General features: G+C 43.3%; 1 protein-coding gene across 1 annotated transcript in view; it reads left to right on the top strand.

Annotated features, from left to right (window-relative positions):
- The window catches only part of DGLUCY (D-glutamate cyclase), a 1,244,793-nt gene that overhangs the window by 492,724 nt on the left and 726,352 nt on the right, over nt 1–25,717 (top strand). The window contains exon 4 of the mRNA XM_044074708.1: nt 13,065–13,263. Coding sequence (XP_043930643.1) covers nt 13,065–13,263 — 199 coding nt within the window. The remainder of the gene's footprint in view (nt 1–13,064; nt 13,264–25,717) is intronic.

Here is a 25,717-nt window from a genome sequence, read left to right on the forward strand (position 1 = left end):
CAGGATTAATAGATTTCCCCTTATTTCCTATAAAAAGGGTAAGAGGTATAGCTAATTTTGTAGTACATGATATGTTTACTTTTCTCTCACCAAGTATAGAATTTAGTAGAATGAATGAATACTTACAAGTGTGGGAAATGTTCTATTTGTTCTTTTGTAATTAATCATTTCTCTAAAATTAGTAAAGTTTATTATAAACCAGTGCATAGATTTAACTGTAATACAGAGGGAATAATATATGTTTTGAAATGTCCCTGCGAGATGTTTTATATTGGAGAGAGTCAACATGCCTTTAAGGTTAATTTTCAGGAAAATGTTAGGGATGTTAAAAATATGCGTGTAGAAAGTCCATTAGCTTTACATTTTAAAAATTTTCATGGAGGGGATGCCACTTTATTAAGAGTGTCTGTTTTGAAACAAGTGAGTGTGCAAATTGGAGAAAATATAGATTTAAAATGTAAATTGTTGTGTAGAGAATTATTTATATTTTAAAATACAACACTCTGGACTCTGTGGGCTTGAACAAAGATCTTGATTGGAAGTATGTCATTAATTGAATAATTGGTGTTTGTCTTGGTAATTATTTTATTGACTTGTGTATATATACTTTGTGTTTTACTGAGTGTTTACTCCTTTGAAGGCTTTTAAGTCGCGGTGTTAAAGAGTTTTTATTGTATTAAAATATTTTTTTTTATCTCTGGCAGTGGTTCTTTTGTTTTATATTCTACAGTGTGGTTTATATTGTCCCATATAACTTGGTCTACTGCAGCAGTGTTCTATTGAAAACATCTAATTATAGTAAGTTTACTTGCACAACTGTACTTTAGTGATTAATATGAAACTCGCATTGATAGTTGCAGTGGTCTTGTATGGGTGGTTTGTGAGTCTGATCACTTCAGCATACACGATCTAGAAGGTGTTGAGTAGTAATATGATCTAGAAGGTCTTGTGTAGTAATATGATCTAGAAGGTTGTGAGTAGTAATATGATCTAGAAGGTCTTGTATAGTAATATTAATACCAATCAAGAAGTAGCTCAGCTCTGATATGCATGATCGTGTGTCTGTTGTAATCCATCTGTGGGCGCTTGGTGATCAGGTATCCTGTGTAATTTTACAGAGGTGATAACATTTTGGTACAGTTATTGCTGTATATTGTAACCTTTTGCAGCCATGGAGCAGATATTTCACAAATAAATGCATTTTGGAATGATTTAAAGCACTGAGATGTAAGTGGTATTTCGTATAGAAACAGTCTCCCCCAGTGATGTGCAAACTTACATTTTTAGCTGTTCAATGATTTTAGGTCTGTCTAATTTTTTGAAGATGACAGCACTCATACTAGTGATGAATAATTGAAAAGGTGAAAGGAGTCAGAGGCTAGGGATCAATCACGTCCTCCTGCAGAGGCCATCTGTGGGGCTACCTTTCTTGACTCTTGTCATGCCCGGTATTGACTACTGATGGAAGGTGCACTCTAAGCCACCACATAACGCTGTACAGCCTTTGTCATGGTTGAGTGTGTAGAGGGGATGTCCATGTAGCCTCTGTTAAGGCTGAATATCTGGGGCAGTCTTATACCTGACTTGATCCGAAGGAGCAGTCACACAGCTTTCCCACCCCACTGGTGTTGCTTGGTGGTCAGACTAAAGACTGAGAAGTTTTCTTTTTCAAAGGCCTCACCCCCCCCCCCTACAAAATATGATATGACTTGCGGACCAGAGTAAAGGAGGAATCCCCGGGGTGAACTTTCTATTTCCCATCCACACATCAAGATTTCTCTTGAAGAGGGCCAGAGAGGTGCTCTGCTTGACATGTATGGGAAGTCTATTCCAGAGCATGGGCAGTCTTTGTGTTATGAACCTGTCCCTCCAGTGTGTTCTGTTGATTGTGGTAATGAGGTTGAGGTCTCTGGAATGTGTGGCATGGAGGGATTGGGAATTTTTTAGATGTAGCATTTCTAATACAGCTGGGTCAGACATGGCATTGTAAGTCAAGCAGAGATAGCCTCTTAGTAGACGATACGAGACAGAGAAAAGCTGGAGTTTTTTGAGTCTGTCCATGTGGGACATTATTTATTTATTTATTTTATTTATTTGCAGTTGTTTAACCAGGATAGTCCATTGGGCCTAATGAACCCATTTTCAATGGAGGGAGAAAAAAGAAAAAATAATATTACACAAAATTTAATAAAGATTACACACAGCACAGATTGCATGGTAATTACACTATGCAACATATGCTTAAATATGCTCTTAAAGGCTCCTAAATACATGTACACACAAGATTAATATACACACACAGATTTACAAGATTACAGAGGTAAAACAAAAACAAGCACATATACACACACACAGACAGCAGGTTCACAGAGGTAACTGATGAAATGAAAAGTAATATCAGGACATGTGTTTAAGGCCTGTGATCCTCCTCATGAGATACTTTTGTGGCTTCTCCAGCTGTTGCAGGTGTCTAGTGAGGTACATACCAAATGGGGCATTGCACTCTATGATTGGTCTAATGAGGGAAGAGTAGAGGGAAATGATGATCTCTTTCTTCCTGGATGCAAAACCCTTAGTAATGAGATGTGCTACATAGAAGGACTTTCTGCTCACAGTGGCAATGTGGTGGTCGAAGGAGAGGTTGCTGTCAACCTGTATCCCCAGATCTCTTTTAATGCCTTCAGTGTTTAAGTAGGCTCCCATCAATGTGGTAATTAGTGGGAACTGAGTTTTTCCCATTTTCGCATTTTTTAGCATTAAGCTTAAGGCAATGGTTTCAACACCAGTCATTGGTCTCAGTGAGGCCTTTCTGTAGGATGTCTGCATCACTTGGGGAGTTAATAATGTCTCCCAGCTTGCAGTCATATGTGAACTTGGTCAGCCAGAGTCCCTTTGTGTTGGCCTGGACTTCTGAGAAGTAGAGGCCAAACAGGAGAGGACCCAGGACCGATCCCTGTGGGACTCCACTTGTGACTGGTCAGCAGCCTGACTTGGAGTTAGCTACTTTCATACTGTGGGTTCTATCTGTGAGTCAGTTTGCAACCCACCTAACGATATAGGGGTTGATACCTAGTTTGGTGAGTGTATCAATAATTTCTGAGTGAGAAATGGTATCAAAGGCCTTGGCCAGATTGAGGTAGACAGTATGAACTGCCTTACCCTGATCCACAGCTCTGGTGACTGACTCATAGAAGTCAACCAGGTTGAGCAGGTATGATCTACATTTCACAAAACCAAATTGCGTGGGATCTAGAGTTTGGAGATTCCCTGTATCCTTGTTAATTAAGTCCATGATGATGCACTCCATAGCCTTACATATCAGACTCATCAGGCTTATGGGGCGATAGTTTCTAGGGTGTGTAGTCGCTCCTCTATGGAGAGGGATGACTGTAGCAGTGCGCCATTTGGTAGGGACAAAGCCTGAGGTGAGGCTGTGAGTGAACAGGGCACACAGATGGGGTGCCAGTTTACTTTGTAATTCATGTAGAACACAGCCAGGGATATTGTCGGGTCCCATGGAAGCTGTATTCTTGGCCTTGGACAATGCAGCTTTAACCTGTGCTGCAGTAATGCCAGGTGCCTGGCATTCTTCCGGTATTGAGATTGGTCCTTTAGGATGGAGAGAGGGGTAAAGTTAGCACTGAATCTGTCGGCCAGTATGTTGCCAATATCTGTTGGCTCAGTTAGGAGGTACCATTGTGCAGTAACTCAGAGCAAATCTGGATATTGCAGTGGAGATTCTTGATATAACTATAGAAGGCTTTGTGGTTGTTTTTAGTATCTGACACAATTCTGCCTTCAATGCTGGCTTTGGAGGTTTTGATGAGAGATCTCAACTTTTTGTTGAGGCTAATAAGGGAATTTTTCCAGTCTTCGGACTTCACCTTTTTCTGCAACTGTTTCTTCCTTCTGTTGTAGAGTTTATTAATGGCAGGGGACCATCAGATTGACTTCCTTTTTTTGGTGGAGAGTATCTTAGTTCTGGTGTGTATGGCTAGTTCCATGCATTTTGTACATATTCATACAGTGCATTTGTGTATGATTTGGCAGTCATGCATCTATTTTCCATTGGCATGGGTGCCATGAAGTTAGCCACCTCTGTTTTTAGGAGTCCAAAGTCAGCTTTGGAGATGTTTTTCATGGTGGATACCTTTGTGGGGGGTGTGGGTGAGATGTGGATTTCCATGGTGATTAGTTTGTGGTCAGATCTAACCAGGGAGGAATTGACTATTGGTGTAGAGCAACGGTTGCCCATGTTAGTAATAACCAAGTCAAGGATGTTGCTTCCTCTAGTGAGGGGTAAGAATGAGCTGGCCCAGGGCTTTGGCATTGATGAATTCCAGGAAGCATTGGGCCAGTGCATTGGTACATGAGTAGTTTTCCCAGTTGAAGGAGGGATAGTTGAAGTCACCTAGTATAAGAGTGTTGGGTTGGCTCTTAATAGTTTCCAGGGTGTTTAGGAATGTGGAGTGAGAGTCTTGGGACATGGTTGGGACACATAGCAGGCTATCCTGAATCGCCGTCTTATCGAATGTTAGTTGTACCTGGAGTATCTCAGATGCGTTATGCTAGGCTACTAGTCTTGAGGTGTGCATATCTTTTATTAATATGGAGACACCACCACCTTTGGAGCTTTGGTCCATGTTCTGGGGCTGAAAGGTGTGGAATGAGTTATAGCCTGGTAGCACAGGGGTGCTTTCTGCTGGTTTAAACCAGGTCTCCTTTACAGCACAAATGTCGATGTTGTCCATTTTGAGGAGAGCTTCGAGCGAGTGCATCTTGAGATTTAGACTTCTAGCATTGGGCAGCATGACCCTCAGATTGCATTTATTTATAACTGTTACGGTGGTAATTTGGTCTTTGGAACACCCCGTAAAAAAGGCACTATGGGTTGGCAAGAACCTTAGCCAGTACCCAGAAACTCGGGAGTGACAGATGCAGGCCATCTCTGGTAAAGCATCGATGTCTGTCAATCATGTCATCCCAAGTAGATAGATACTGGATTCCGTTAGAATGACACCAGAAACTTAGCCAATTGTTGAAGTCAATCATTTTCTGTTTGTACTGTGGTATAATTCTGGGTGATGGTAGAATGCTGCTCAGGGCTAGGGTCATACCTGCCTAGACCACATAATCCGAGAGCTCCACCATGTCTCTTTTCATGTAGTCCAGGGAGGTGTGTCTCAGGTCATTCACACCCACATGGACAATGACAGAGTCTTACTTGTAATTGCTGTGGAGTGACCTGAGTGCATGTGTTATGTTTCAGATTCTGACATCTGATAGACAGCTGACTGTTACCTTCTCCTTATTCAACCTAGTGAGTGGGACATCAGTGTGCCTCACTATTGAGTCACCTATGATTATTGTATTGGGCAAGCTGTTTTGGTTTAGGCACTTAGGTTGAGGGGCACACTGTGTAGGTGAGCTATGTGTATTGTGGTTTGTGCTGTGTTGTGGTGGTCAAGTGCATTTCTGCCTTGGAGGTCTCTGCTGTTTGGGCAGATTTCTATTGAGAGCCTCCGGGAAGGTGGGTGTGTGGTTTGTGTTTTTATGTGAGGGCTGTGATGGTGGGTGTTCTGGAGGGCTTTGTGTTCCATGTGGTCTGGTGCAGGTGTTGACCTTCTCCTCTTGACCAGCTATTCCGGTCTTGGCTGGAGAGTGCATGGCTTCCAGTTTGGAGATATAAGTGCATCTCTCACAAGTCTGAGTGTTGGGAGGTAAGAGTAAAGGGTTGTCTGTGTACATGAGGCAGTTGCTACACTCCCTCAGAATGCCCAACTTCACCAGATTAATAGGTGAAAGCACAGGGAACTGACCTTTAGACATGCCAGGAGGGATGGTCATCATTACTAAGTACTGGAGCTGTTTTTATTTTATTTATTTTATTTTATTTTACATTTGATGACCGGGAAAGTTCGACTGGACACAGGTCCATTTTCAGCAGAGGCCCGGGGAGAAAAGCTCCACTTTAACACAATGCTACATACGTGTTGAATGTGTATACAAATTGTTGAATGTGTATAGTGCTGGTAGGACTTATGTGTGCTACAAAAATCCTGATGAAGTGCTAGGTAAATAAGCTAATTAAAGTGCAAGAGAAAAGAGAACTAGCAAGCTCTAAGGGAAAAATTGAAGAACAGACTTTCTGGCACTGGTAATAGTTTACCCCAGCTTAGCGGCACTGTGCGGCGGGCAAACCCGCGCAAGCGCAAACACTGGCTTTTAAAAGCCATATCCCATAAACAGCTAAGGACACCGAGTTTTCTCCTTAGTGTAGCTCTCCCATTAGATGATCCTTACTTTGGTCTGCCAAACTACATTTCACTTTTGTACTACTTTTGAGGCAGAATCGTCAGCAGTCCAAATATTCATGTCATTAGCATACATTAGTTTGGTCATATGTGAAGGTCCCAGTGTTACAGTGTTTATTTTTGTCTGTGCCCAGAGGAACTGCTGTACATTTTTGTGTATAAATAGTAAGGTTAACAAATGCCAGGTAATACTAAAAACAATATTTTCTGCAAGTAGCTTGCAAAAGACTCAAGTGCTGGTTGGGGGGGGGGGCTTTAGCCTTATAATGGCAGCTCTAACAGTAACTCAGCATGAATTACAGAGTCAGAAGGTTTTCCTAGGCTACAAGTGCCACCTGTGTCAGGTCACCATGATCCAGTACAAAAAAGATGGTGATGGTGAAAAGCAGCTCATCTCAGTAGTATCGTGCTCTTTTCTGAGACCTTGCCTAAGGATGATGAGCAGGCCACACATCTTGATGCATATTTTTACTTGCATCATTACATCGTTTTCTAAAATTCTGACTAATGACGAAGAGAGAAAGGAGTCTTTAAGACTCCAGTGAAGAAATGAGTCTTTGTCTAGAAAGTAAAATAGCATCTGCTTATCCGCTTGTCAAGGAAATACCAGGAAAAAAATGGACATGTGTGACTATGTCCTAAATATTCAGCAATAACAGCTGTCACAGATAAGAGGAACTGAAGGCATAATCCCTCAGTTCCAGATATTTTATTGTGTGGAGTCTCCCTTGGCCATTTATTTACCCTGGAACAGGAACTTCACTAAAATTAAGTTTGCTAACAAAACTGAAGATGCTTTCAGCTATTCTGCACACAGTACATTGGAGAGATTTGCTTGTTAACCTTAGCTGCTGAGCAAAGAACACAGCAAATGCTTTTGATACTTTTTTCCTGAGCTTAGTACATTCTTCAATAATGTTAAAGGACATTTTCCTTTGGAATGTTTTATGTCCATAAATGTGGGTGAGAAAAGTATCGTACTTTCTCATGTGACTCCCATTCAAGGTAAGGAAACAAATAAACTCCTGCTGCCACTGAGTACCTGGAAGGTGTCACTTGATACAATGAATGCTTTTGGCACACCAGTATTGGGGTCCATGCAAAAGATTCCTCTGATTTGCACTGGGTGAGCATCACTTCCAGTGCAAACTGTTTCCATTTAAGCTTTCTTTAGAACCCACAGTGTTCACCATGGTGTTGACCACATTGACAGAGAAGCCTTGCAACGAAAGGATCTTCATGCCTTCTCTACCGAGATGACTGGCTCTTGGTTGCCCCAACACGGGAGTCCTAAATGTGATCTCTTCAGTGGGCAGGCTGTGGCTTCAGTCCTTGAGGTGACCACAGATTCAGGGTTTTCACTGATCCTGTAGGCAGACAGCTGGATAATCTTCAGTAATGGATCTTCCAATCCTGGGAGAAGACCAAGAGGTCATAGCTTTTGCATACCTGAGCTTGATGACTTTCCTGATATTCATTGCGCAGTTTGCCTACGTAAAGATGCAGATGGTTTCTAGGAGACTTCCAAGATGGCTACACATTGATCAGCAGATTGATAAGAACTCTCTCAGCGTGTAGTAGCTGTGAAAACAAGCCAGTTAAGGCTATTCATTTCAGGAAAAATCAGTTAATGACAAGTAATTACACTACGTGTTTGCCAGCAAAAAAAAAAATCTAGAGAAAGTAAGAGAAAAGCAACCAGAACCAGAAAAAGAGAAGAAAGAGCTATCTCAGGAAAGAATCTTACAGCTGATAGGCAAAAAGCAGTTCAAATTTCAGCTTTGGTCCAGCAGATGGCATTCAGCAATTAAGCGGAAGAAGTAAATCAAATGCACTCAAGAGTTGTTTAAAATAAGTGAAATATTGAAGGGACATAAAGTCAAGTAGCAAAAGGTTGGAAAAATCTTAAGATAGATATTCAGATGAACTGATAAAACTGCTAATATCAGAGCTTGAAATGAAAAAAAAAGCTAGCTGAGCATGGGGCTTCTCAAGAAGAGCTGTTTCATGAGTCAGAAGATAAGAGCACACAGAGAAACTGGAAGGGAAAGGCTGCATTAATTTTGTGAAAGCACAAATAAACAACTGGACAAGTGTTCTGCAGCAGAATTTGTTAATTTACAAGGAACATTGTAGACATGTTCCAAATCTTGCCATGAGAAAGCAGCCAAGAGCCATGCAGTGATGCAGTAATTTCAGCAGAAATAGTAGATCCTGGAAAAATTGTGACAGAATGGAAAAGTTTTAAAATTGGGGACAGTTTGTCTCAGAAGTCAAAGAATGTTGAAGGGCTGATGTGAGATTGTTGCTGGCGTATCCAGCTTTCTTCAGAATATTTCAAATCGGGCCCTGGAGTGAGTGATGGACAGTCCCCATCAGCTTCTTTGAGGTCTTCTTTTTCTTGAAGCTGAGCCCAGTTGCAGTTCCTATGATGGGTGCTTCACTGATTTGGTGGGAGATCATCTTGACTTTCAGATTGGTCAGGGATTATGGTCCACAGTGGAGAGAGGACATCTCATCAGTTAGTGCTTTGGGCAGTATTTTTTTTAGGCCTTGAAGTCTTTGAAGAGGAATGTATTTGTGTAGTCATGTTTCTTTCAGTCAGAAACCTAATTTATTATGTGTTATGTAAATAAGTAGAGGCATGTGTTTGTAATGTGATGCCCTCTATGCAGGGAGGTGATACTCATGTGGTAGTGGGCCACAGACAAAAGCATCAGTCTTTTAGTGGTTCATATCCTGGCAGAGGTGAATGAGCTGTTAATCTTGCTGTGCTACTCCTGTAGATGTGTTATTGAACTGTGCATTCAGAGGTTGTGTCTGGTGCAGGTCTTCTTGAAGTGGGGCAATCCAGACAGCAGCGTGTTTGTACTCAGAGCAATGCAGTCCTCCCTGTAGTCTGCTGTAAGCAGCGAGGGGGGAAGATATTCGGTGGAACAGGAGCATCTCTGCATGTGTTTCCATCATTCCTTGCAATCCTATGCTTCATTGTAGAGTTTTAGGTTCATAGTTAATTTAGTACTAGACAGTCAGTCTACAGATCATTATATGCCTAGCCAGTCACCTGTATTCAAACGTTCCTTCCAGTCTCAAAGAGGACAATACAAACAGCCTTTGGGTAGCATTTGAGGCCACCCTTATAATTATCTAAGTTTACGCTGAGGGTGGCAAGAATGCCTCTCTGTTTCAATGTAATGGAGTTGTATTCCTAGAGGTGGGAAATATATTGGTATATGACTCTGTCACACCAGTGTGTCTTATTTATCTGTAGATGAAGATTTAATTCCCTTAACTGGGTATCTGAGGAAACACTTGTTCTGTGAAGGAATTTATCTCAAAGAGAGTCAAATCCTTCATGGCTCATAAGGCTAGATACAGAGCTCCATGGAGGTGTCTGCAAGAGATTGAGTAAAAGAAGAGAGGGGGGAGGCAAGTCTGTCCTGATAACTAAAATTTTTGAGGCCAGTGATCTTTTTAGTTAGGAACCTTTGGGTTCCCTTATATGGGGTGATATGTTTGGACAAGTACATGCTAAATGGGGCAATATATACAGTAATGGGTCTGATGAGATACGAGTAAAGAGGAATTAAGAATTCTTTGGGTCTAAAGGAGAGATGGCCTGGGAAATTAGGTAAAGCAGCTAGAAGATTTTCCAACACAATGGTCAAAAGATAAGAAATTATCAACAACAGTGGCTAAATCCGTTACAACAGTGTCTGTTTGGAGGGGTGTGTAGCCTATATGGTATGGGGAAATGTTTTGTTTACCAGAACTGAATATGCTGTCTTTTTTCACGTTTAATTTGATACCATTGTTTTTGCACCAGTTGTTAACATGGTGTAACTCTGTTTGGAGCAATTGTGAGTTAGTAAAAGAATTAAAATAATACTTCCAACTGCAGACTTAAATAACCGTAGGCTGGAAGTGTTTGGCATGAAGGTCTGAGAAACAGATGCCAGATAGAATAGGGACCAACACACTGAGCCCAGTGTTACACCACTGATACCTTTTTTGCTTTCAGAAGTGGGACTTGTGACTCTAACCTCTTGGGTTCTATGAGAAGGTCATTTAGCTATCCACTGTACAACATAAGGATTTAAATTTAGATTTACAAGTTTATCAATAATGCCTGCATGAGGAATAGTATCAAAGGCTTTGGCCAGGTTCATATATATTGCATGCATTATGTGACCGCTATCCCCAGCTTTGGAGACTTTTTGAAAGAAATTAATGAATTTAAAGAGCCAGGACTTTACTTTGACAAAGCTAAATTGCTGAGCATCCACGGCTAAGAGATTTTCAGTGTCCAAACTAATGAGATCTGAGGTAATACAGTCCATAGCGTTACATATGAGGCTAGTGAGACTGATGAGTATTTAGTTACCAGGGTCTGTGTTTGGGCCACCTTTGTGTAATGGCTTTACACTGGTTTTTTTCCAGGCTTCAAGAATGTAACCAGTGGCCAAGGGCCGGATAACTAGTTAGCCTGGTGGAGTCTTGTTCATTATCGGAATTAACCAGACAAATCACTCCACCAACTAAAAATGGCCATGCAGCACCATACACATAATTGAGAAGGAGCTATTAATCTGTCAATCCTTTTTGTGTCCAGGCCCGGTGAGGTTTCCTGTGTTGAGTCAAATTAAGCTGCAAGCTCCACTCCTAGTGGTGCTCTTCCATCAATTCTTTTAAGCTTCAGCTTTGCAACCTTACTCTCCCAGATACCAAAGACTTTGGCTTCCTCGAACCTCCCCAGTGGGTCACACGAATAACACTGCCACATTGCTAGTCGGCATTGTTTATGGTCGGAACTGCTACTATGGTATATGATAGTCTTTGTACCTCTGACTTCCGCCAGTCCAAGAATTTCACCCCTACTGGCACAATATGAATGACCCCTCACTGACCCTCTTAATCATGGCCCCAGTTCTGAAAACCAACAGAGTAGAACTGGAGTCTTGTTTCATTATTCTTAGCTGTAGTATTCAAGTGACTCCCCTGCTTTGATCTTCCCTTTATTGCTAAAAAGAAAGAATATAACTTCAGGCCCTTAGTTTCTCTCAGGAAACTCTGTCAGTCTGAGCCATAGATGTCCCCACAGTAGGGGCAACAGCTGGCTCCACCTCAGGCCCTTGGTCCTGATATTGATCCTCTGATCTCATGGTACCTCCTTGTGAGTGTGTCAGAGGTAACTGAAGCTGCCAAGGGCCCTTCCACTCAGATGACCTATTCCTTCTCTTGTTTGGGAGTTTGGTACGTCATTCAACCTAAGGGTCGTCTTGCTGGTAATCATTACCTGTTTAAGGATCTTGATGGCTTTTGTGATGCTCGTGATCTGAGCATGAGTTGTACCGTCATCATGGTGCTTCTGTTGACTGTTTTTATCCATCATGATCTTGTAGATAGCAGGATTGTGGCCAGTGTTACTTAGTGGGACAATATAAAAAAATAAAGTGACTGCATGAGCAGCAGTTACAAGACCTTCCATTCCTTTTCCCACAGTAAGCATACCCCTTAAGAAGCCACATTTAGAGATAGAGGAGAAATAATAAATACCCACAGATAAAATGAAGTATGTATGTTTGTGTTTCTGCACACACGTGCCCTCACATGCAGTGAGTGGTGTTATGCTGTACACCATGTATGTCTGATTATTTCTGTATTCATTCATTTGATCACAGTAGGACATCTGAGATATTTTTTCATTAATTTGATCATAGTAAGACATCTGATGTGTACACATCGAAGAGAGTGGCTGAAATTGCTCAGCATGTTGTGTGTGTGTGTGTGTGTGTGTGTGTGTGTGTGTGTGTGTGTGTGTGTGTGTGTGTGTGTGTGTGTGTCTTTCTGTGTATGTATTGGTGAATATGTGTCTGTATGTGCACATGTATGTACATGCATTCAACTTTATGTATATGTGTGAGAAACTGTGTCTGTCTGCCTCTGCATCTATCTTTGCGTGTACTTATGTAAGTGACTTTGTCTGCATGAAGTGAATTGACCTACCTGCAGTCTTGTTAACATAAATTAAGGTACATTTTTCTGAAAACCCAGTTCTGAAGTGTAATTAAAAAAAAAAACATGAAAAAAATGTACAAAAAATATTTTTTGCATGAGGGAAAGCCCTTCTACACTCTCACATCCCCCTAAATTATATATACCAATTCTGTGGTTCTACTACAGTGGGGAAAAAAGGAACAGTCCCCTGAAAGGGAACTGCTGGCTTGCTCAACAGAATGTAATGCATGTAAATGAAATGCAAAATGACAAATGATCTAAGAAATGTCAGTGAAGCATAGGTATGGTGTGTGTGTGTGTGTGTGTGTGTGTGTGTGTGTGTGTGTGTGTGTGTGTGTGTGTGTGTGTCTAGGCATTATTAAATATTTTGCATGACTTGCATTTTGCATGTAAAATATTTCCCCTAACAACAATTACATATCCTACAGCAAAATTGAAACATGAGGTGAAGGAACTATTTTACACCAAAAATATAAATATATATATATATATATATATATATATATATATATATATATATATATACCAATAATAAATATAGTACAATTTAACAAGTAGTCATTTTGTAAGAGCAGTAATGTCCAATAAGATCAGTGTTACAAGTAAATTCACCTTCCTTGTCTGGGGAAACTGGGTGGTCTGTTATTTTCCTATAACACCCACCTGTCAGTCATTATTGCTTGCTTAATGCATCTCACAAAACATTTTTTGATTTCTGTCTTGTTTCCACAGGACTGACTGTCCCCTGTATAACAAGTATGAGTATGGAGAAGTTACTGGCACTCTGAGCAGCCTGATGGACTATACTGAACAACTCCAGGAGATGGTCACTTTCTACTTGGGCTGTAGCTTTTCTTTTGAAGAAGCAGTTTTAAAAGCTGCAATTCCAATAAGAAATGTGGAACAGAGGCACAATATCAGCATGTTTAAGGTAAGAGCACAATAATTACATTTTCCATTGAATAATTATGTATATATTTATTGTATTTTTTTACCAAAAGGACATAAAATATAATAGTTTGCATTGTGTTGTGCTGCTTTTTTGCAGCCAATTTAATTCCAAAAGTTTGATCTGAAGTAGGCAGACTTCATTTGTCTGCAACCTGTGGGTATCGGATCCGACCTCGGATCCGAGCCGGCATTTCAAAAGCTTAGGCTCCGAGCTCCTAGCTCCTCCCTCTTACCCATAACCCCTTGCCAAGCCCTGACTGACCTCAGATTTCGTTTGCCGCTTTCAAGTTGCGACGGATTCTTGAGCTCCTGGCGTTTTTTGGTGCAGATAAGTTATTTCTGACAGAAAAAGTTTAAAAAATCTCAACTTTTTTCTCTTAATTATTTAGTGTTGAGTGTGTAGGCTTTCCTCTCTCTTTATTTTTAACTTTTCACGGGTTTTGCGTAGTTTGTGTGTGTGTGTTGTTTTAGGCCTATTAGGGCTTATCATGTCCAAGCCCATAAGGCTGTATTCTCTAAATGTGCAGTGTGGCCATAAGCTGTCCCCAGCGGATGGCCACACTCAATCGTCATCTTGGGGTTGAACACCTGTCATCTGGTTGTACCATTTGTGCAGGGTTCAACCCCCGAGCTTTGAGGGAGCGGAGGTCGAAGCTGGTGCTGGCGGGACTTCTCCCCCCAGATACCGCTTCGGCTTCTGCCCCTTCTACTCAGCAAGCTGTTGCTGTGGGCTCTCCTCCTCTGGCTGGGACTCAACCTCCCTCTAAGATGCCGGAGGAGAGAGAGTCTTTTAGGGAGAGAGAGAAGAAGGACAGGCACAGGGAGAGGCACCACAAATGGAGAGCCGAAACCTCCAGTTCGGCTCCTCCGTCTAGCTGGCCTCCCTGTGCCTTCTAGCTTTCCTCCTCCTTGGCTCCACTCCCCTCGGTTCTCTCCTGGGCCCGAGGAGGAGGAGGCTAGCCCTTCAGCGAGGTCCCGAGGCTCTCTAGGTCGCTTGGTGGCCTCCACCAGATCCACTTTTCTATGAGTGAAGCAGATATGGACGGATGATGAGGAAATTCATCCAGGCCCAAATGCAAATGGGAGTGCTCCTAGCCCCCATCCGGGAGGGGCTTTGACCCCCGCCCCTTTGGCTCCTTCTCCGACATATACCACGGGTTGGGCTGTCGGCGCCGGGCAGAGTTGGATCTGGGGTGGGGCGGATCCGATAGGTCGGCGCACCTCGGGTCCGTCCCATCCCTTGGGTGCTTGGTGCCGGACCCGACCTCTCGAGCCGAGGACCGAGCCTCGGATCCGAGGGAGCTGGTGTGTCTTGGCTCCGTCCAGGTCGGAGCACACGGTCTCGGATCCGGCGGTTTCGGCTCCGGCTCCGATCCGTCGTCGGATCCAGTGGGGTCGGCTCGGGGTTTAGAGAAGCTGGCTCTCCCTCGGCCTTGACGTAGTGGAAAGGGCACTGTTGAGGACTACGGACCCCGGTCCCTGCCACGGCTCCATCCCGCACTCCCTTGCAGTTGGGCCAGGCCCCCACCAGCCGGTCCCAGGGACAGCCCGCCTCGATGTCCCAAGTAGTTCCCTTGGAACATCCAGCTGCGGAAGAGTACTCCTTGGACAGCCCCGAAGAAGTACCTCGGGCGTAAGTGCAAAGGAGGCACATGGACTCCCGAGTCCGTTACGAAGACACAGACTTGGATGAAGGGAGGGCTCCCCAAGGTCACCCTGAAGGCGTCTCATTTGGAGACATTATGGAAATGTTGAGGATCAGGGGTGGTCTGCCCCAAGGCCTCCTCAGGCGAGTCTGTGTTCTTGGGTGCATTCGAGGCGGCCCATCTACCTCTTGGGTGTCCCCTCCTGCCGACCCTCTGGTGGACCTTATATCCATCAGGCGTGGAAGGATCCAGACACCGTTGAGCCTGTACCTAAGCGTCCTGACCGCATCCTTTCCCCTCCGGCAGACCGCACTCACTGGAGCAAAGGCCCCCCAGTAGATGCCATGATGATGGCTGCAGCCACTAAGAGGGAGTTGGCCCAGGAGAGTCCGGCTATGCATCCTCCGGGCAAGGAGTCCCTTCGATGGATCGCATTAGGAAGCGAGTTTTCAGTTCAGCAACCTTCTCTTTGAGGCTGAACTACATGGCCTACGTCATCAGGATGCAGCGGGATCTGATTAAAGAATACGCTGCATCTCCCCAGAGTCCATGTCGGTGAGGATAAACAAGTATACTCCACCCGAATGGCCACTCTCAGATCAGTTTCCAATACATCTATCGGCGGCTTTCTCACGCTACTGAGGGAGCCGCTAGAATAGCGGAGCAGGCCTAGTCAGGGGGCGACAGGCCTGGCCCCGCCACTGTGTTTTTGCCGACCCCTTCAAAGGCGACCTTCGAATGCCCCTTGATGGTTCTGCCTTGTTTGGCAAGACTCTTCGCGAAACATTAGTCGAGAGCGAAAGGCACGGGAAGACGCTGTCTGCCGTCGGAGTCCGCTTCTCAGCTCCCCAGAGGTCCTTCTCAAAGAACCAAAAGGGACAGAAGAAGATGTGGTTCCGGAAATCGCAGCAGTCCCAACCTGCTCCGGATAACCAGTCCTTCCGTGGCAGAGGAGGATGGGGAGGTCGCCGTCCTAGAGGCAGGGGGGCTCCTAGCAACTTTGGGTCCAGAGAACCTTTCTCTGATAGACCCACGCAGCAGCCCTGAAGAGTTGCCTGGCTGTCCGTCTCTGGAGGCAGTCGGGGGGGCGTTTTTCGAGGCACCTGACTTCTTGGGAGTCCATCACAACAGACCGTTGGGTGATTCGTGTGATATCCAGAGGTTATTCAATTCCCCTATACAAGGTTCCCAGATCTCGCAGCCTCCCAGATGTTCCACCCGACCAAAGGGAGGCAGCTATCGAAATTGGACAGCTGCTAGAAAAGAGCTATCCAGTCGTCCCCAGAGCAAACCCGGGTCAGGGTTTTACTCCAGGTTCTTTTTAGTGCCAAAGAAAGCGGGGACTTAAGACCGATCTTAGATCTTTCCCTGCTGAACCTGTCAGTAACCAAGCAAAAGTTCGGATGGTCACCCTTCAATCTATTCTCCCCTCTTGAGGAGAATGACTGGATGTGCTCCATAGACCTCAAGGACGCATACTACCACATTCGCATGGACAAACGGTCCAGGAGGTTTCTTCGCTTCCGGCTGGGAGCCAATCATTATCAGTTCAGGGCCCTTCCCTTTGGTCTCACCTCAGCCCCCAGGGTGTTCACCAAGGTCTTAGCTGTTGTAGCGGCCCACCTGAGACTCCAGGGATTGCAGGTCTTTCCGTACCTGGACGACTGGCTCCTGACAGCATCATCAAGGCATCTTCTGTGCTCAGCCAGGGGCTACTTTCTTCGACTAGCCCCAAGGTTGGGCATCACTGTCAACTGGGAGAAATCTTTGCTGCATCCCACACAAGTTATAGATTTCATAGGAGGAAGGCTAAACACCAGGTCAATGCGAGCCTTCCTTACTACAGACAGAATTGCCAACCTGAAGTGTCATGTAGCAGCGGTCCTGCAACCATTTCCGACTGCAGCTTCGGTCCTGAGGGCCCTAGGTTCGATGGCGGCAGCTATTCCGCTTCTTATTCATGCGCGCCTACGCATGCGGGTTCTTCAATGGACCCTTCAAGTTCAATGGTCCCCTCTCAGTTCCTCTCTCAACTCTCCGATAGCGGTCAGCAAAGCGTGCAAGGATTCCCTTCTTTGGTGGCTTCTGTCTCCAGAGCCCCTGTCAGGGAGACCTTTTTGTGCTGCTTTTCCCCGAGCCACAGTGACCACGGACGCTTCCTGCCTCGGGTGGGGGGGGGGCATTCTGCGGGAAAGATTGTCCAAGGCACGTGGAACCCCACAGAGACATTGTTGCATATAAATGTCCTGGAAATGAGGGCGGTGCTCCTAGCGTTGCAAGCACTTCACCACGTTCTTCCTTCAGGGACTATTGCAATTCAGACAAACATGTTGGTAGTCTGGTACATCAACAAACAGGGAGGAACCAGGTCCTATCCCCTTTGTCGAGAGGCCATGAGAGTCTGGGAATGGGCAATTTCCACCAAACGCTTTCTGGTAGCAACGCACATTCCGGGAAAATCCAACATCCTTGCGGACAAACTCAGTCGCACCATTCTGTCACCTCACGAGTGGTCTCTCAATCCTCAGGTAGCGAAGAAGATTTTTGCCGTTTGGGGGCAACCCTGTTGCGATCTTTTTGCCTCTCCCTCAAACGCCAAATGCGACAATTTCTTCGCTCTCCTTCCCCCACCAGGGGAATTCCCGAGAGATGTGCTGGTGCATGCTTGGCCTCCCGGTCTCCTTTATGCCTACCCTCCACTACCTCTGATGCAGAGGCTTCTGCAGAAAGCCAACAGTTTGGGGAGCAGAATGATTCTCATTGCCCGTTCTGGCCTCGTCAACCCTGGTTCCCCTTTGTATGGTCTCACAAAATCAATCCACCCTGGATTCTGGATCCGATTCCGGATCTCATCTCCCACCCTCTGGGTATTGCGGTTCCCAATCTGCGCACCCTGAAATTGACAGCTTGGCTGCTCCAGTTCCATCCTTGATTAGGACTCCCGGTATCTCATCACCGGTCAAAGCCATCTTAGTGGCAGCTCATAAACCTTCCACCAGGCAGGTTTATCGGAGTAAATGGAAGAGATTCTCTATTTGGGCGGTACAGAGAACTTTGGATCCTTTCTCAGCACCTATGTCAGTGGTGCTGGATTTTTTAACAGACCTCTTTCACCAAGGGGCAAGTTCTTCCACGATTAAGGTACAATTGGCAGCCATCTCGCATTACCACATTGGTCATGAGACAGCTCCCCTCATGACGGCGAAATTATGCAAAACCTTTCTCAAAGGAATTTTTTTGTTGAGGCCTCCAGTCAAGGAGGTTGTACCACCTTGGGACTTGTCTTTAGTTCTGCAAGCCCTTACTGCTCCTCCCTTCGAGCCTGCAGCTTCTACAGATTTAAAGTACCTTTCCTGGAAGACTGCCTTCTTGGTAGCTATCACTTCTGCCAGAAGAGTGTCTGAGCTTCAGGCTCTATGCGTCAAGCCGCCTTACCTTTCTTTCTTTCCTGATAGGGTGTGCCTCAGGACCAATCCATCTTTTCTTCCGAAGGTCTCTTCTGAATCTAATATTAACCAATCAATCAATTTACCTGTGTTTTTTCCCAAGTACTCAAACAAAGGAGAATACAAATTGCATTCCTTGGATGTTCATAGACAATTACGTTTTTATGTTCACAGAACAGCTGGTCACAGGAAATCAGATCAGCTGTTCGTCTCCTTTGCTAAATTTGCTTTGGGTAAAGCAGTGTCTAAAGTCACACTATCTAGGTGGATTGCTAATTGTATTCTGCAGGCTTATGACACTTCAGGTAGACCTGCTCCTCAGAGGGTTACGGCTCATTCTACTCGGGCAGTCTCCACGTCAGCCGCTTTTAAGTCACGTGTTTCATTGGATGATATCTGCACGGCAGCTACTTGGGCCTCGCCTCATACCTTTATTTCTCATTGCAAGGTGGATGTTGTTTCCAGAGGAAGAGCATCCTTTGGCTCAGCGGTGCTCCAAAACATCCTTCCATGACGGCCGCCCAAGATTCAGGTAGCTGGGGACTCTGTCCCACAGGTTGCAGACAAATGAAGTCTGCCTACTTCAGATTTAGAAATTATGTACTCACCATAACGTTCCATCTGAGTAGGTGACTTCATTTGGATGCAACCATCCCCCCCTCCTTCCCCTGGCCTTTATAGAGCGAGTATTTATGCTGTTTTTCGTGTACTGTAGTCAGTATTTTTGAGGCAAACTCAATCTGAGGTCAGTCAGGGCTTGGCAAGGGGTTATGGGTAAGAGGGAGGAGCTAGGAGCTCGGAGCCTAAGCTTTTGAAATGCCGGCTCGGATCCGAGGTCGGATCCGATACCCACAGGTTGCATCCAAATGAAGTCACCTACTCAGATGGAACGTTATGGTGAGTACATAACTTCTAATTTTCCATCTTCTGAAAAAAAATAAAGGAGTCATTTTTAAATAGCAAAGAGCAAATTATTAACAGCACAGTAGAGTATGTGACGGGCTGTGCCTATCAGTTCTGTGCATTTTGTTCAAATCTCTGCATAAAGGTGGCACTTTATTCAACCTAACTATAGGCTAATGGCCATTTTAACTCCCCTGACTAAAGTTCTAGAAAATGTACACAAACAAATTAGCCTTTGGCCATTTTTTGAAGTATAACTTAACTTCCCCTTTTCAGCATGGATTTCCCTTGGACACAGTACAAAAATTGCATTACTTACCTTCTTAAACACAACAAATTAACAATGAAACCGAGGGTTAATGATGGCTTCCCTCTTCCTAGATTTATTCAAGGTCTTCAGCACCATCTCACATCAAATACTTCTTTCTAGGTTAGCTAAATGGGACAAAGTAACAGTACTGTAAATTTGTATAGAAGTCATCTCACTCAGTGATTACAATGTGTTTATGATAACAAGATACGTACTCTTTGTATCAACCTATTACAATTGGAGTGAAATAAGTGCCCATCCTCGGACTGTTACTGTTTAACATATAGTGGTCAGGCTGTGTATACATTAACAGTTAAAGTTACGTTCATATAGAGGACTTGGCAATCAATTGTGCTGCATCTACAGAAAATCAAAGCTGTAACACACAAAAGTTTAACATTGTAGAAAACTGGTCAGCTGAATCTCATTTTCTCCAAAATACAAAAAAGGTCTCGCAAAAAAAAAAAAAAAACCACAGTTAACTGAATCCCAATTACCTCTAAATGCAGAAAAATAACTAATTTTGTTTATGCCTGAAACAGCTCTGAACCACAAAACTGACTTTAACATTACTTCACCAAATGACAGAAAATGTAAACTGGTTCCACAGACAAAAGTACTTCGGTTCATTACTGATCAGAGTATAAAGTCTTGCCAGCATTGTAACTACATAGCAAAGAAAACCAACCAGAAACTTGAGATGCTGTTTGGTGCAAAACCCCAGCTAACACAATAAGCACTAATATCAACTGCTTGTACATTTCTGCTTCTAAGTTTGTTGTACGACCCATCAGTACTAACATCCAAAAGGCCCATCAAAAGAACAAGCAAACAAAGAACACAGGAAAACTTCCTGTAAATTTCCAAGAAAAAATGCAGCACTACTTAGCTTTAAAGAAAATAGTCTGGTTAGAACTATAACACACCTTAACACTGTGTCAGATCAAAGTGAGGCACAGTGTTTTATGTAAACCAAACAAATGGCCATCAGTCGTTAACCTAGTGCAACGGTACATACCTGTAAAATCACTTAAATCGCTCAGTCAGAAACACATTCACATAAACAATTATAGCAGTCATTATAGAGATTCCCTTTACTCTGTCAGTGGCCAAAATATGGAACATACTACCTTCACACATTTATTCTGAATCTAAATGCAAATTAATTTTTTATCAAAACTAAAGACTTATTTACCCGCTACTTGGAATTGCACAAATGCAAATGTAATTATATGCCAACTAATGTGACCAAATTTTCAAGGCCACTAAATAATTATTGTTCTCCTGCATGTCTTTTCTTCTACAATATTCCGCTGTATTTTACTAGTAGTCATATAAAATTATGTATCAACTGATCTGTTTAAATAGTCCAAAAACAAGGAATTCAGTGATGAACTGCACAGTTACAAAAAAACAAACGTAGTAGACCCAAACAGACTATGCAGAAACATGGAGACACGAATGTATAAAAAAACGACAGTCTTTATTGTTGTAAGCACTTTCACACCCTTCGGCGCTTCATCAGACAACATTATACACATAAACAAATGCAATAAATACATTCCTATAGGTTCAAACGAACCAATAAAAACTCTCATCTTGTTAAGACTTTATACAAATTTAAAGTAATACACCTAAAATGGCACATAAAAGCACAGAAAAAAATAAAAAATAAAAATCTAATAAATACTCAACTCATTGTAGAAAATACCATGATCTCACTTTTTAATTAGTTTACATGCCTTTAGTGCTGGTTTAATAGAAACAGTATCATTAAAACCTCTGCCAAATTATGTGGAGAACATTTCATATTTCCATACTGGATCGGTCAAGGCCTGAGTTAACAACGCCCACCACCAATACTGTTAGCCAACAGGGTGCTGGCGGAAATTGGGCTACTGTTGGCTGAAGGAGAAGAGGAGGGGGAAGTCATGTCTGAAGGCAGAAAGAGAGGAGGAAGGTTAGGACTGTAGTAGTGAGGGTAGGAACTTTGAATGTTGGCAGTATGACTGGTATAGGGAGAGAGCTAGCTGATGTGATGGAGAGAAGGAAGGTTGATATATTGTGCATGCAAGAGACCAGATGGAAGGGAAATAAGGCCAGGTGTATAGGAGGCGGGTTCAAATTGTTCTGTCATGGTGTGGATGGCAGGAGAAATGGGGTAGGGGTTATCTTAAAGGAACAGTATGCCAAGAGTGTTTTGGAGGTGAAGAGAGTGTCTGATAGAGTGATGTTTATGAAACTTGAAATTGATGGTGTAATGATGAATGTTGTTAGTGCATATGCTGCACAAGTTGGGTGTGCAATGGATGAGAAAGAAAAATTTTGGAGTGAGTTGGATGAAGTGGTGGTGAGTGTACCCAAGGGTGAGAGACTAGTGATTGGAGCGGACTTCAATGGGCATGTTGGTGTAGTAAACAGAGGGGATGAGAAAGTGATGGGTAGGTATGGTGTTAAGGAGAGGAATGCAGAAGGTCAGATGATTGTGGATTTTGCGAAAAGGATGGACATGGCTGTGGCGAATACGTATTTTAAGAAGAGGGAGGAGCATAGGGTGACGTACAAGAGTGGAGGAAGATGCACACAGGTGGATTATATCCTATGTAGGAGGGCCAGTCTGATGGAGATTGGAGACTGTAAAGTGGTGACGGGAAAGTGTAGTTAAGCAGCATAGAATAGTGGTCTGTAGGATGACGTTGGTGATCAAGAAGAGGAGGAGTGTGAAAGCAGTGTCAAGGATTAAATGGTGGAAGTTAAAAAAGGGTGATTGTGAGGTGGAGTTCAGGGAAGAGTTAAGACAGGCACTGGGAGGCAGTGAAGAGTTACCGAATAGCTGGGTAACTACAGCAGAGCTAGTAAGGGAGACTGCTAGAAAGGTGCTTGGTGTGACATCTGGACAGAGGAAGGAGGATAAGGAGACCTGGTGGTGGAATGAGGAAGTACAGGAGAGTATGCAGAGGAAGAGGCTGGCGAAGAAGAAGTGGGATTGTCAAAGAGATGAAGAAAGTAGACATGAGTATAAGGAGATGAGGCGCATGGCAAAGAGAGAGATGGCGAAGGCTAAGGATAAGGCATATGGAGAGCTGTATGAGAGATTGGATACCATAGAGGGAGAAAAGGACCTGTACTAATTGGCTAAACAGAGGGACAGAGCTGGGAAAGATGTGCAGCAGGTAAGGGTGATAAAGGATAGTGAGGGAAACATACTCACAAACGAGGAGAGTGTGTTGAGTAGATGGAAAGAGTACTTTGAGGGTCTGATGAATGAAGAGAATGAGAGAGAGAGAGAAGGTTAGATGATGTGGGGATAGTGAATGAGGAAGTGAAACAGATTAGCAAGGAGGAAGTAAGGACAGCTATGAAAAGGATGAAGAATGGAAAGGCTGTTGGCCCAGATGACATACCAGTGGAAGCATGGAGGTGCTTAGGAGAAATGGCAGTGGAATTTTTAACCAGATTGTTTAATGAAATTTTGGAAAGTCAGAGGATGCCTGAGGAGTGGAGAAAAAGTGTTTTGGTACCTATCTTTAAGAATAAGGGTGATGTGCAGAGCTGCAGTAACTGCAGAGGGATAAAATTGATCAGTCACAGCTTGAAGTTATGGGAAAGAGTAGTGGAAGCTAGGTTAAGAAGGGAGGTGATGATTAGTGATCAGCAGTATGGTTTCATGCCAGGAAGGAGCACTACAGATGCAATGTTTGCTCTGAGAGTGTTGTTGGAGAAATACAGAGAAGGTCAGAAGGAGTTGCATTGTGTCTTTGTGGACTTAGAGAAAGCATATGACAGGGTGCCTAGAGAGGAGTTGTAGTATTGTATGAGGAAGTTGGGAGTGGCAGAGAAGTATGTAAGAGTGGTACAGGATATATACAAGGGTAGTGTGACATTGATGAGGACTGCGGTTGGAGTGACAGATACGTTTAAGGTGGAGGTGGGAATACATCAAGGATCAGCTCTGAGCCCTTTCTTATTTGCAGTGGTGATGGACAGGTTGACAGATGAGATCAGACAGGAGGCCCCATGGATTCTTATGATGTTTGCAGATGACATTGTGATCTGTAGTGAGAGTAGGAACCAGGTTGAGGAGACCCTGGAGAGGTGGAGATATGCTCTAGAGAGGAGAGGAATGAAGGTCAGCAGGGCTAAGACAGAATATATGTGTGTAAATGAGAGGGAGGGTAGAGGAATAGTGAGGATGCAGGGAGTAGAGTTGGTAAAGGTGGACGAGTTTAAGTACTTGGGATCAACAGTTCAGAGTAATGGTGAGTGTGGAAGAGAGGTGAAGAAGAGAGTACAGGCAGGGTGGAATGGGTGGAGAAGAGTGTCAGGAGTGATTTGTGGCAGACGGGTACCAATAAGAGTGAAAGGGAAGGTCTACAAGAGGGTAGTGAGACCAGCTATGTTATATGGGTTGGAGATGGTGGCATTGACAAAAAGGCAGGGGTCTGAGATGGATGTGGCAGAATTAAAGATGTTAAGATTTGCACTGGGTGTGACTAGGATGGACAGGATTAGGAATCAGTATATCAGAGGGTCAGCTCAGTTTGGACAGTTTGGAGACAAAGCAAGAGAGGCGAGATTGCGTTGGTTTGGACATGTGCTGAGGAGGGATGCTGGGTATATTGGGAAAAGGATGCTAAGGATGGAGCTGCCAGGTAAGAGGAAAAGAGGAAGGCCTAAGATAAGGTTTATGGATGTGGTGAAAGAGGACATGCAGGCGGTTGGTGTGACAGAGCAAGATGCAGAGGACAGGAAGAAATGGAAACAGATGATCCGCTGTGGCGACCCCTCACGGGAACAGCCGAAAGAAGATGATGAGTATCATTAAGACCGGAGCTTAAATGTGCTCCAAGTCTAAAAATCCATTTCATTTCTGCTGTATCAGTAAAAGCATAAATATCTCCCAACCTAATATTTCCATGTATAACCTCTAGTACTTGAAATGAAAATAAATGTGTTTCACCTTCTGATATGGTATGTTTAGCTAAAGCACTATGTAACAATTATTTTCTGGTACAATAGGTGTGGTCTCTTAGGCACAAGTGGAAACTCTACATTAAAGTAGGTGTATAGATCATGAGTAATGAGCACCATACAAAGGCATTCATGTAGACCCAAAATAAGAGCACACTTAAACAACTTTTGTGCTACCCTAGTGCCCAGCAAGTTGAATATTCTATGCTAAGAGGGACCAAGAAGTGTAATAAGTGTAATTTTTGTCAGTTTATCAATGAGAATGGGCAGTTTGTACACCCTAATACCAAACGGATTTGGCATTTTAAAGTACAGGCTGATTGCAACACCAGAAATCTGGTTTATTTGGCTCAATGTAATATATGTTCAAAATTCTATGTAGGGAAAACGAATAGAAGTCTTCGTGAACGTATAAGAGACCACACCTATTGTACCAGAAAAGAATTGTTACATAGTGCTTTAGCTAAACATACCATATCAGAAGTTGAAACACATTTATTTTCATTTCAAGTAGTACAGGTTATACATGGAAATATTAGGTTGGGAGATATTTATGCTTTTATTGATACAGCAGAAATGAAATGGATTTTTAGACTTGGAGCACATTTAGGCTCCGGTCTTAATGATACTGTTTCTATTAAACCAGCACTAAAGGCATGTAAACTAATTAAAAAGTGAGATCATGGTGTTTTCTACAATGAATTGAGTATTTATTAGATTTTTATTTTTTATTTTTTCTATGCTTTTATGTGCCATTTTAGCTGTATTACTTTAAATTTGTATAAAGTCTTAACAATACGAGAGTTTTTATTGGTTCATTTGAACCTATAGGAATGTATTTATTGCATTTTTTATGTGTATAATGTTGTCTGATGAAGCACCGAAGGTGTGAAAGCGCTTACAACAATAAAGACTGTCGTTTTTATACATTCTCGTCTCCGTGTTTCTGCATAGTCTGTTTGGGTCTACTACGTTTGATCTGTTCAAATGTCTAACTAAACACTTGTAATTTCTATTTAAAATGACTTGTGAATAAAGCATGGCTCTTTCTAAGTTTCTATTTGACAGCTGGCTGTATACATCTTACCATTATTTTGTTGGTACCTTCGTTATACATTAAATTCGTATGGAAGACAGTGACAAATCACGCCTTTCCCT

Source organism: Protopterus annectens, chromosome 6.part0 (assembly GCF_019279795.1).
Source record: "Protopterus annectens isolate FY-2018-M chromosome 6.part0, PAN1.0, whole genome shotgun sequence".
NCBI lineage: Eukaryota > Metazoa > Chordata > Ceratodontiformes > Protopteridae > Protopterus > Protopterus annectens.